The sequence below is a fragment of the Miniopterus natalensis genome, chromosome 7 (genome assembly GCF_054644295.1).
Source record: "Miniopterus natalensis isolate mMinNat1 chromosome 7, mMinNat1.hap1, whole genome shotgun sequence".
In the NCBI taxonomy this organism is placed as follows: Eukaryota; Metazoa; Chordata; class Mammalia; order Chiroptera; family Miniopteridae; genus Miniopterus; species Miniopterus natalensis.
Genome location: NC_142087.1, coordinates 52,427,384 through 52,440,434, shown reverse-complemented (window position 1 = coordinate 52,440,434; position 13,051 = coordinate 52,427,384). Strand labels below are relative to the sequence as shown.

The following is a 13,051-nucleotide window of genomic DNA, read 5'->3' as shown; positions in this document are numbered from 1 at the left end:
TGAAGTTTGGATCAGAGTACAGAGTAGTGCTATACCATCAGCTGCCTGCTAACTTGCTCTCATTCACAAATCGGTTAGAGGCTGAGGGAACTTTGCAGAGGGCACTTTCCTGGATGAGGGAGGGAGCCAAAGCCTGCAGATTTTGCAATGCTTCTCAAAGGCTGGACCTGCATTTCTTACCTAGACCTTAAACAACAGAGCTCTTTTGTGTGGTTTCTGATGCCTGACCTGTGACCTAGCAAAGGCAGCAATGTGGCCAACACAGTTCATTCATTTATTCAACAAATATTTATTAAGTTCTCTATAAACCCAGCAGGCAGCATCCTATGACTAGGTGGGGATATTGTAGTGAACAAGTCAGGCAAGTTTCCGCCCTTCTGGGTCATACAAAAACCAAACCAAAACCATGGAAATGAATAAATAAAATGACTTGTAATAGTGCTACGTAGGGTGGGAGGGCTTACAGGAGGAAAGGTGGCCAGTGAGTGAGGCTGAGGATCCTGGGCCCAAGGTGAGCTTAAGCTGAGGTCAGACAGGAAAGGTAGGGAGCAGACCGCAGTGAGCCTTGCAGGCCGAAGTAAAAAGTTTTTTATGTCATACTTAAGGCAGTGAGGATCCATTGAAGGCCTTTAAATAGGAAATAAAGTAGTATGATTTACGTTATTAAATGATCACTTCAGCAGCTCTTTTGTGGTATAAAATGGCCAGCCTAAAGTCAGAAAATGACCACAAATTCTACAAATTCAATGTGAGATAATTCCCCACACTCTAACCTGTCTTGTATGGTTTCCCTAATACATCAGTTGGTCAAAATAAAGCTCTGTAGCATAGCCAGTGGGAGCCAGGGGTTGGAGTCATGCCTTGGTTTCAAATCCTGCTTCCCCCTTACTACTTCGGAGTTCTTGGCGGGTAACTCACTGCGCATTGGTTAGCTCTGAAATAGGGATAATAGAAGTTCCCACAGCACAGGGTTGTTGTGAAAGTGAATGACAATATATGTAAAGCATGGTGACGGTGCCTGGCACAGCGTAGTAAGCATTTATAAATACTAGCTTTTATTACTTCTTTCAGAGGATTACTGGGAAGATCACATGAGAAAATGCATGTGAAAGGGTTTGTGAAACCGTTAAGGCTGTGTTAATGGCAGAATTCTCCCTTTCTTTAACTTGTCTTTTAAGCGGAACACAGAGCGTTGGGCTACCCGAGGAGGGAGGCACGAGGCCAACCCCGGCCTCAAAGCGGTCATTGTCGTCGGGCCGCCCCTCCCCCGCCCGGGGCACATCTCCATGGCAACGCGGGGCTTCGCCTCTCCCCGCCTCCCGGGGCCCGCAGACAGGAAGCAGTCCGCGCTGGGGGCTTCTGGGAAACGGCTTGTGAGCGGCGTTTCTGCGTCTTCGGCGGACAGCGAAGCTGCTGCGGTTCCCGAGCCGGAGGTTTGCGCCAGAGCGGGGGAAAGGGCCTGCGGGGGTCGCCGGGCTAGGGGCCGCGGACCACTTCGCAGGAGCCAGCGGAGAAACCTGGCGGGGACCTTCCTTGGGTCCCCGGGAGGCGCGGGGGACAGGCCGTAGTCTCCGCGACCAGCAGTTGCGGGGCGCGGAGGGGTAGACGAAAGGCCGGGTAGGGCTTCCTGCCCCCTGCGAAGGTCCTTCTTCCCCCCCCTTGTCCTCCGCGACCCCGTCTTTCCCCTCCCCCATCAGCCGGTTTTGTTCTATTTCGAGGCCCTGGCGTCTCGCGGAGGGTTCTGGGACTCGGTTCGGGAGGAGGTGGGAGAGGGCGGGCCTTGCGCGAGAACTGCCGGGACTTGTAGTTCCGCCGGCCGCGGGGAAAGTGCCGTGGGCCCGACGTTGACGTGCCAAAGTGGCCTCTGGTGTTTAGAAATCCGCAGCCGCGGGTGCCGCGGAGCCCGAGGAAGGCGGGGCGGGGCGGGGCGGGGGCCGCAGCGGCGCTCTGCGGGAGGGAGGGAGGGAGATCCCTGGGTCGGGGCTCTCCACCCTGATACTGTCGGGACCGCGAGCCAGCCCTCTCCGCGCCGCCTCCACGTCCACGGGCAGGGTGCCGATGAGAACGTAGAAGAAAAATTTCTTTTATATATAGAATGCTTCAACCACTGATAAGGTAGGCATGGGGACGAACGAATCTGTTGGCTAAATCAAATTTATAAGGCCACCACACTCCGGAGTACTTAATTAAACTTCTATGTTTTACCTGTGTGCTAAGGTCTTTTCTGATCCCAGTCTTCATCTTGATCGGGTTACAATAAGCTCTTGAAATTACTGGATTTCAGATTCGGAGCCCTGAACAGATACATTAAGTAGCTGCATGGCCCATTCCTAATATGTGTGGTAAACAATGGCATGGGCATGACTGTGCAAATACTAAGAAAATGATCAGAAATAGCACAAGGTTTCCCTGAAGGTAGAAGCTGGGAAAATTGTGAGTCATCCAGTGTAAGAACAAGATTCTGGGTGACTGCAAGAAGTTAAGATGGTTATGAGAGTGCCTTTCATAGAATTTGCTGTGATTAATGCCTGTCATAAATTTAAATGTAGTTATGGTGTGGTGGGTGACTGAATAATATTTGCATTGTATGGCACTGGAGGCTAATTTTTTTCAGTATTATCTGTTCCTGAGTGAGTGAATAATTTTTTACACGTATTTTAAGTGTAGGGAGTTCTTAAACATTTTAAAAATATTTTTTAACTTACAAATTTTGTTTTAAAATTTTTTTCTTAAACACATAAGAAAACATTGAGTTTATAAACCTAAGTGTGTGTGTGAGAACACGAACCAGTCTTGAATTGCAAATAATGTGTTTCAGGATCAGATGCATTTAGAAAACACTGAGGTGGGCTGGTTCTTACTTGGATTCTTTTGGTTATTGAAATAGGGTTTGTTGATTTTATGGTCAAACTTTTTCTCTGACAGGCCAGATAATAAATATTAGGGTTTTCAGGCCACACAGTCTCTGTGGCAATAATCCATCCCTGCCATTGTAACATGAACTGTGAACAAATAAAATTATTTTGGGACACAGATGTTTTAATTTCATATTGTTTTCACATAATGAATTAATCTTTTGAGTTTTTTCATTTGTAGAAAATGTGAAAACTATTCTTAATACAAGCGTTGTACAGAAACAGACAGCAGGCCAGATTTAGTTGTGAACTGTAGTTTGCCAACTTCTGGTGTTAGTTATTGATTGGAAATTTTAATTCAGTAAAAGAAGAAATATTTTTCCTTTTATCAACATATGTCCAAATTCTTAGGATATTTGTTCACTTACATATTTTTACTTTTTTATTTCTTGTGTCTCAGGATTGCCCGTGAAGAAAACGGGGTATTTCTCTGAGGCTATATCCTGCCTGCCTTGATTGTCATTTCTTGAAGTAATATAAATCAGGATGTCTGCACAGTCAGTGGAAGAAGATTCGATACTTATCATCCCAACTCCAGATGAAGAGGAAAAAATTCTGAGAGTGAAGCTGGAGGAGGATCCTGATGGTGAAGAGGGATCAAGTATCCCCTGGAACCATCTCCCTGACCCAGAGGTTTTCCGACAGCGATTCAGGCAGTTCGGGTACCAGGATTCACCTGGGCCCCGTGAAGCTGTGAGCCAGCTTCGAGAACTTTGCCGTCTATGGCTCAGGCCAGAGACACACACAAAAGAACAGATCTTGGAGCTGGTAGTGCTGGAGCAGTTCGTTGCCATCCTACCCAAGGAGCTGCAGACTTGGGTTCGCGAGCATCATCCAGAGAATGGAGAGGAGGCAGTGACGGTGCTGGAGGATTTAGAGAGCGAACTAGATGACCCTGGACAGCCGGTGAGCCTCTGCTGTCACTTTCCTGGGTCAAAAGCACTGGCCCACCAGTAGGCAAAGCTGCTGAATTAACTCCACTTAACTGCAGTATATGCTTTGTATGGTTTCTCTTATGTATGGTTGGTTCTGATTTTCATTAAATTCCTTATCAACTGAACCAAATCTTATTTCTAGGTTTCTCTCCGTCGACGAAAACGGGAAGTGCTGGTAGAAGAGATTGTATCTCAAGAAGATGCTCAGGGATTACCAAGTTCTGAGCTTGATGCTGTGGAAAACCAGCTCAAGTGGGCATCCTGGGAGCTCCATTCCCTAAGGCACAGTGGTAAGGACCAGAATTCCATGTGGGTAGAGGTGAAAGAGAGTGTGGGCCTTTCGTCTAGAACCCTTTGCTTATTCTCGCGCGCGTGTGTGTGTGTGTGTGTGGTGTCTTAGACTGGACACACTGTAGGAGCTTGATTCTTTTCTCATAACAATTGGGTTGTTGACCTCAGGTCTTTTATTCCTAGACATTAACATCAGCCTTTTCTTTCCTTCCACCTCTTTCTTGAAGACCTGCTCATTTCAGGCTGGCTGGCATTTGCTTTACTCTCAGCCAGCACCTACCTCTAAGACCAAAATATAGGTCTCTGTATTTTGCGTGCAATATTGCATGTTTGTCATCTGTTCCATGCCCTTTCAATCTCCTGCCTAATCTTATTGGTATAGTAAACTTATCTGAAGCCTCTTCAAATCTATTCTTTTTATTTATTGTTTATTACTGAAGTCTTTCTAAATTTTCAGCTGTATCTTTTTTCTTCGACATCCTACCTAGAATCATTTTTTTTCTAAGATTCATTTGTAGAAATGATATTTGGGTAAAGTTCTTCACCTTTGCTAAGGATTCGTGCAAAAACAGGCTTCCTAGCTATAATAAGCTTTAAATACAGAAAAATTAGACTAGTCTTTCCCAGTATGTTTATAATTAATGCCACATACTTATTTGTATACTTTGATACAACCTAGTTTATTCCTAAAACTACTCGATATTTTTTCCTTTTGTATGCATTGAAATAAAATTTTGTTTGAGACAGCTTTGGGAATCATTCCTTGAGGTAGTTGAAGATCACACTGGAGTGTCACAGAATGTGGTCTAAGCATGTTTTCTTCCCATTTGAAGGGGACAGTATTAGTCAGAACTGGTATGGGGCTGAAATCTGCTGAGAATCTGCAATTTTTCATGTTTCATGAAACATTGTTCTGTGCATTAAAGTTTGCAAATCACTATCCTTGGTTTGGAGGTGGCATTTTCTTGGGCAGAAAACTTCTCTCTGCCTGAACTTTATACTTTTCACCTGTCTTTAAGTCCTCATTTCAGCAGTCTAGTCTCTACCACACTTGAGACTTCTTACTGTGCCATTTGTCTCCACTTAACCTTCACACTCCTTGGTTTTTCAAAACTCCAGACTTTACTATTCCCCTCCACCCCTTTATTCTGTCTTTATCAGCCTTCTTTCCTGATGTATTCCTTTCTTCATCATTTATTATAGACCTGTTCACTACCACCTTTCTGAGTGCTGCTGCTCACCCTATAGTAACTGTCTTGCCTTTTCAAGGCTTGAAGTTTCAGGAAAGCTTTTTTTCTCTCTTACTTTTTGATTTTATTTCTTTATAATGAAAAACATTTACTTATTGGGTTGTATATCAGGAAAGTCTTAAACGAAACTTGCTCATATAGCTGCCTGCAGATGTGATGGTACCTCATGCTGATAATTCAGGCTTTTCTTTCACTAGACAGATCTGAGACCAAGAAATAACTCATCTAGGTACCATGAGAAATACCAAATAGGGCAATTTTCTTTTACAGGAAAACTTGGATTTATTAAGGGCCTATTGAATTTGTGCCATGACCTGAATTAACAAAGGATGTTCTGAGCTTATCTTCAGCCCCTTCTTGTCAGGATGGACTCCTGTGTTCTAATCTTGACTGTAACTTGCCTTGTCTTGTTCATTTCAGAAAATGGTCACTTTCTGACTGGTTGCTTATTTTTTACACCATTGTATTTTGATGTCATTTCTCCCCTTTTCAGAGCAAAAGAATATTATGATGATTTCCTAATGGTCAAACTTATTTTATATTTGTTCTTACAAAGTTCCATCCAGACCTCGCTGCATCTTTCTCCCTAACATCTTAAGACCTACCATCTTTCTGTTCTTTTTTTTCTCATTACTATGTATAACCCACTAGCCTATGTTACTACTTTTATTCAGATTTAATTGTTTAATCCCTCATTATGTTATTTACCTCAGTCTCATAATTAGTCATTTCATTTTTTTCTCGAGAGTAGGCAACCTTAACACCAGTTTTCAGAGTACTGTTTAGAGATGTTTGCAAGCTATTTATTTACTCTAAGTTCATTAATTTTTTTTCTTCAGGTTCCTTTCTTCCAAAATAGGAAATGAGTGATATTTACATTTTCTGTTTATTTCAGATGATGATGTTAGGACTGAAAATGGAGCATTAGCTCCAAAGCAGGAGATTCCTTCAGCAGTAGAATCTCATGAAGTTCCTGGCACACTCAATATAGGCGTTCCTCAGATTTTTAAATATGGAGAAGCCTGTTTCCCTAAAGGCAGGTTTGAAAGAAAGAGAAATCCTTCTAGAAAGAAACAACATATATGTGATGAATGTGGAAAACACTTCAGTCAGGGCTCAGCCCTTATTCTTCATCAAAGAATCCACAGTGGAGAGAAACCCTACGGATGTGTTGAATGTGGGAAGGCATTCAGCAGAAGTTCTATCCTTGTGCAACACCAGAGAGTCCATACTGGAGAAAAACCTTATAAATGTCTTGAATGCGGGAAAGCCTTTAGCCAGAATTCTGGGCTTATTAATCATCAGAGAATCCATACTGGGGAGAAACCTTATGAATGCGTTCAGTGTGGGAAATCCTATAGTCAAAGTTCAAATCTTTTTAGACATCAGCGAAGACACAATGCAGAAAAACTTCTGAATGTTGTGAAAGTTTAAGAAATTAAAAAAAAAAAGTCAGCACTCAGGTCTTTTTCTTCAGAAATGAAGACAAAATTAAAAACATGGAATGAGACATAATAGTTTGGTTCCCCTATGGGTGTTAGAAAAATCCACTGAGAAATGTAGAAAATTGTCACCCACCATTATTATTTTATCTTGAAAGAAATGGTGTCATACCTGCCTAGAATCTGAAATTTTAAACTTAATTCACATGTAAATGCCTAAATCTTCCATGTGATGTTTATATTATTTTTTCTAAATAATGATCTACTTGATTCTTTGTCTCTTTCTGAAAATTTTCTTTTTTAGACAGATACATTAGTTCTGTGTTGATCATTGAAATGTTCTTTGCAAGGATACATTCCTTTCTACATTAAAAGGCAACAGGAATTATGAAGTCTGAAAACCGAAACCATCTTTTCAAAATTCACTCTTCCGTTTCTTTTTACCCAACTTGGATATGCATTTCAGAAAATAGAAGACAAAGGATGACTAAAAGCTTCAAAGTAAAATTAGAAGTGATGGTGATAAAACATCAAAAAATGAATGGGACACTAAGATTGGGAAATCTATAAAAATACTTTGATCCAAGAATTGAAGGCTGTCAAGAATTTATCTAGATGTAATTATCTGCCTATAGGAAAATAAAAAACTGTGCATCCTATCTGTAATTGGGAGGCATCCCACTAATGAAAATAATATTTTTCCATGTATCATTAGAAAGTGGGCAGTCTAAATAATCGTGAACTATGAAAGTAGAAATAACACGGGGAGAATTTGCAGTGAATGACAATGTTGAAGGGCAAATGTAAAAGGGTAATGGTCTATCTTGGCTTTTAGAAAACAAAAAAGACTTGAAGATCCAATTCATTATTATTTTGCTTTTGTTTTTGTTAAGGACAGACAAATTCCTGACCAGGTGGGTAACAAGTATCAGGTTTGCTATTTTATTTTTTTGGTAAAAGAGTTGGACACCAGGCTAACAAAGCAGCCGTGTATTCATTTATTATTAAACAGTTTCTACCGACAAGGCACTGTGCTAGGTACTGTAACCCTACCATAAGTAGGTAGGTAATTCTTCCACTGTAAATTATTGGGGGATTGGTACAAAGCTGTTTCTTGTGAGTTAGCCTCTCGCCCACTTCTGAGCAGTCCTGGGGAGAGGTCAGCTCTGAAGTTCCCAGAGCCATAGTTCTCTTACCAGGGTGTTACATTTGGGGGAAAGGATGACTCAGCTCAAATAGCTAACAACCATCTCTCCAGCATTCTTCAGAGGTGATTCCAAAATTCTATCACAGTTTGGAGGTTCATGGGTTTTTAAAAAACTAATCAATCTCTAGTAGCATTGAGGTTATACTTACATGTTAAGTTGAATTAATTGTTCTATTTAAAAAATAAACGACTAGGTTATTAACAACTAGTTTATTAACTATCAGAATTGATTGAACTATTTTTTTTAATTTTAAGTCTTAACACATTTTTAAAAATGTATAAAAGTAATACATTGTAGTAGTAGGATTATATACTCCTTGGCTGAGAATCCCAGGTACTGTGATTCTACTGTTTAGTGGAAAACTCTGGAAGTTAAAATATAGAATATGAGAAAAGGCTTTTTTATAGTGGGCATCATGATGTAGAAAATGACCCATGTGAATAAATATTTCATAGTTCCAGAGATTTTTGGTTACAACTGGTGCTTGGATCAAATTTGAAAAATGGAAGGTGAAATTTGCATGAGCCTGTTAAAATGCATAGTAATAAATGCAAGGCCAGCTGGTGGAGAAGTAAGGCAGAATGGAGTTTGTTTATAGATTTTCTGATAATTATAAGAAATGTGCTTTATAGATTAAGATTTATTGAAGTATAAATATGTAGTAATGATAATAATGTATTTTAAGTTATACAAGAAAATGTAGGGACTTTTGTTTGGGTCTTTTTCGCTGGCTGAGAGGAAACAAGTCAATGTCCAATAAAGGTATAGATTCCTCTGCTCTAAGATAAAATGATCTTGAGTTGATTGATTGATCCATTACTGGCTTCTTTCCAAGTAGGCTTTGAGGTAGCATATTTGGAATTCTGCTGGGATGACAGAATTCTTATATCCGAGTAGATAAGAGGGGATCAAGCTCTCAGTGGCTGAAATTTCATGCTTTTTAAAGATTCTGTATCTTTTCTCTATACAAAGAAGCTTCCACGTGGTAGATTTGTCTTAAATGCCAAAGATGTTTGGTATAATGAGAGTTTAGAAAAAGTATTAGAGTTGGCAAATATGTGTTTGTCTTGCCAGCTCTGATACCTATGGGTTGTTTAGAAAGGATTCTGAGGCTAAGGCAAGGCTCTGTGGGAAAAATGGCTGGATCCAAAAAGACTGGATGATGGTACACAGGGAAAGGAAGTGGTCTGTGTGTTCGCTGTTTCTGATTAGGTTGTATCCCCAGTAGAGAAACTGATTTAAAATAACTATTCAGTGATTTATGATTTCATCTGTACATTTATTTATACCCACACAGCAGTTCTGGAGGCTGCACAGCTTCTGATGAAGTGATCTAGCAGTTGTCCAGCATTGGCATCTGTTTGGTTAGCAAACAAGCAGTCAGTGTTAATGGCACACAGACTGCTGATACCTACCCAGTAGCCACTGAGCATTTGCTCATTACTGATCAAGTTTTCTTCTGGTTTTCTTGGAGGTTAAGCTCCTACGTTCACACCCAGTTGGCACTTGGTCATTTAGCCAGTATGTCTACCACATCTATGTAAGTTGAAGGGAGGGTTATATGTATTGAGATAATCTGCATGCCAGGCATCAGATTAGACACTATCCTGATTTCACTTAGATTTGTAGACTAGAAAAGCAGGATTCAGAGATCGTGTCACTTGCATGTGACCAAGTAGGGCTAAAACTGAAACTTAGTTCTGTGAACTCTACAGACATAAATTTTTCCACAATGCCATGAGCTGTGGCTGTTAAACCTTGACATTAGGTTTTTATCTTTTATGGTTCAGGTGTTTTTATCTTTTATAGTTAACAAATGTGAAAGCTATTAAACTTGCTCATTAATGTTTTCTATAGCACAGAATATAAAGTGAGAAGGACATTCCTTTTCATAGTCTTACTCAGAAGTAAGAAATACTCGGTTGGTTATTCTTCCAAACCTAGGCATACACAAATTTAAACAAACGTGTTAATAGCCCACATTTGTGGTTCCTGTAAAGACACTATTTGAAGTGCTTTACCATGGATTAACTTAATACAGCACCCATGTGACGTAGGTACATATCCCCATTTTTCATGTACTGCTCTGAAATTTTCCTCTCCTCTTTCCCAGTTTGATACAGACATTTTCATGGCTACATATACTATTCTATTGCATGAATATACTGTAATCAACCCATGGATAATTTGGTTCTTTCCTTTTTTAAAAAATTATACATAAAGGTATAGTTAAGATCCTTGTACATATATTTTGCTGCCTGTGTGGGTATTTCTGTAGGAAATTTATCAATACAAGTGACTTTTTGGGGTCAGGGAATGTGCACATTCAGCATTTTAAGAGATGCCGCCTAAAAGATTACCAATTTACAGCAATTTACAACTCCATCAATAGTAAGAGTGCCTGTTGGCTGGCCTACACTCCCACCGATCCTGAATCCTTAAATATTTTTGCCAATCTGATAGGCAAAATTTATTTCCTTTCTTTGATTATTAGGAACATTTCTTCATATGTTTATTGGCTATTTGCATTTCCTGTTGTGAATTGTGTTTGCCCATTTTTCTTTAATTATGAAAGTATAAATGACTACTAGCTCATTGTACAAAATGTAAATGATACACACAGGTATAAGAACAAAGAGAACCTTTTCTCCAGCACTTCCAATCACATTCCACTTTCCACAGTTTAGTATACATCCATCTAGTCCCCTTTCCATACATTTCCATATGAATATGCATAAACATATAAAGCTATTTTTACATAAACAGGATTATATATGTACTGTTCTGTAGCTCCCCCCACCCCTTTTTGTCTTAAAAACCTATCCTGAGGTCTTTAAATTTCTTTCATGGTTGAATAGGATTCAGTATTATAAAAATACCATTGTTGAAAATTTCCCTCATTTTTTCTCTCTTGCTGTTACATTGCCAAAGTAAATCTTTTTTCATATATCTTTGTACATGTGTGTGAATATTTCTTTAGGATGGAGTTGTATAAGGTGGATTGTTGGATCAAAGGGTGTGTTCTCTGATAGACCCACCTTAGCCTTCCTAAAGGCCTTCATAACTTTGTATTTTACCAACTGTATGGAAAATGCTCATTTTCCCACATAGCCTTACCTACATGTGATCATTTTATCTGATGAGAAGAAAAAAAAATCCTTAATTGCATTTCCCTGATTAATAGTGAGGTTGAGGTTATTTTCATATGTTTATTGGCCATTTATAGTTTTACCATGGATTGTTTGTTCATATCCTTTACCTGCTTTCCATTTGGGTTATATGTGGACATATGTTGTTCTTGTTTGTTCATCTCTTTTCCCACCTCTGGTAACAGAACCCTTATTTATTATGGGGAACCCATTCCCTATGGCTTAGGTGAATACATGACCAGGTCTGGCCTTCCTGAGTTCTGCAGCTCCTTAGCTGCAATGATTAAAGAATAGGCATGTAACTCAAGCCTGGCTAAAAAGAGCCCTCAACAGAACTTCTGCAGAAACTATTGAAAAGGCTTTGTGGAGATCCCACGAACTAAGGACTATGTAAGCCTGAATTTGTACCATGTGGAGAGAGTTTGAGGAGAAACGCAGAGGCTAGCAGAAAGGAAAGAGAACTGAGTTCTGATGTCATTTTTCTGGAGGCCCTAGATCCAGCTGTGCCTAAAGCCTGCCCTACCTCCGGACTTTTAATGTTTTGTGAGCCAATAAAGTCCCTTGTTTAAGATAATTGAATTGGGTTTCTGTCCTGATTAATAGTTATTTGTATTTTCTTACTGATTTGTAGAAACCTTTGTAATTTTAAGTGCTAGACTTATACTTTATGCACTATATAGGTTAATAAAATTAGCATGGCCTTCCATGATTTGGCCTCCTGTCAACCTCTGCCATTTGTTACTCCACTCTATACCACACACCACACACATACACTTTACATACAAAAACTGAATAGTGATGTTGGGAATGTCCATCGCTGAAAAACTTTTCACATAATGTCTTCAGGCATTTCTCTTCCTATCCTTCATTACTGGGAGTCTGAGACTGGGAATTATGCTGCTGAGTCTATGCTGCACCCACCTCCAACCGTTGCTCTTGGGGCATTCCTCTCAAGTATCTCCTGTATGTGACCCTTGGAGTCCCTCCCCATGACCTCCATCCCCCTTCCATGGTTCTCGGGAGCCCTCATTTTATTTCAGGCCTGTGGATTTGAAATTGTTCCAGCCTAAGACTTCTGGGGTTTACATCTGTTGCTCCTGTGTCTGGAAACTACATGTGACTGTAAAAACAAACATGTCATCGTGAATATTGAGGAAATAAATCAGGTAGAAGGAAGACAAGAATCCAGGAGGAAAGGCACTGCAATTTAGATAGGTTGTTCAGGGAAAGTTGCAGTGAGATTTGATGAAAGACGAATGAGTAGGAGAAAGCAAGCTGAGACTGGAGGAAAGATGTTCCAGGCATGTGCGCACAAGTACAAAGAGCTGGATGTGGGAACAATGCCTCATTTGTTCAAGAAACAGCAACGAGGCCAGTGTGTCCAGAGCAGAATGAATGTGGGGAGAAGTAGTGGATGAAGCCAGAGAGAAGCACGGTGAGGGTTGTGGGCAGGGCCAGATCATGGAAGACCTGGTTGGCCATTGGTGAGACTAGGACTTAATTTTGAATGAGACAGGGAAGAAGTGACATTACTAGTTGCTGAGAACAGAACAAAGTATCCAGCTGTCTTGTTTCTTTAAAGTCTCAAAAATATTTTTTACATATTTTCTTTATGAAGCTAATATAGTAATAGAAAAAGTTTAGAAATAAGCTAATTTTAAAAAGATTAATAAACTTCTAGACTGATCAGGAAAAAATGATAAAAAATTATATCAGGAATGAGGTGTGACATCACCATACAAATTCATGTAAAAAGTTCCAGTCAAGTTTGCTAATCTCTATCCTGCTGATTCCAATACTCATTTATTAGACATACTGCTTGAGCCATCAGCAATATTTTGCATAACACATTCATTTGGCT

General features: G+C 40.0%; 1 protein-coding gene across 2 annotated transcripts; it reads left to right on the top strand.

Moving 5' to 3' along the window:
• Positions 1-1,363: 1,363 nt before the first annotated feature.
• Positions 1,364-11,899, top strand: ZNF24 (zinc finger protein 24). Of its 2 annotated transcripts, none has more exons than XM_016195957.2 (4): positions 1,364-1,433; positions 3,316-3,821; positions 3,993-4,140; positions 6,287-11,899. In XM_016195957.2, exons 2-4 carry the CDS (start codon positions 3,402-3,404, stop codon positions 6,823-6,825), a joined length of 1,107 nt encoding a protein of 368 aa, XP_016051443.2. In that variant the 5' UTR covers positions 1,364-1,433; positions 3,316-3,401; the 3' UTR covers positions 6,826-11,899. The 2 variants fall into 2 exon arrangements, with proteins under 2 accessions (XP_016051443.2, XP_016051442.2); XM_016195956.2 differs by lacking the exon at positions 1,364-1,433 and adding an exon at positions 1,972-2,115.
• The last annotated feature ends 1,152 nt before the right edge of the window (positions 11,900-13,051 follow it).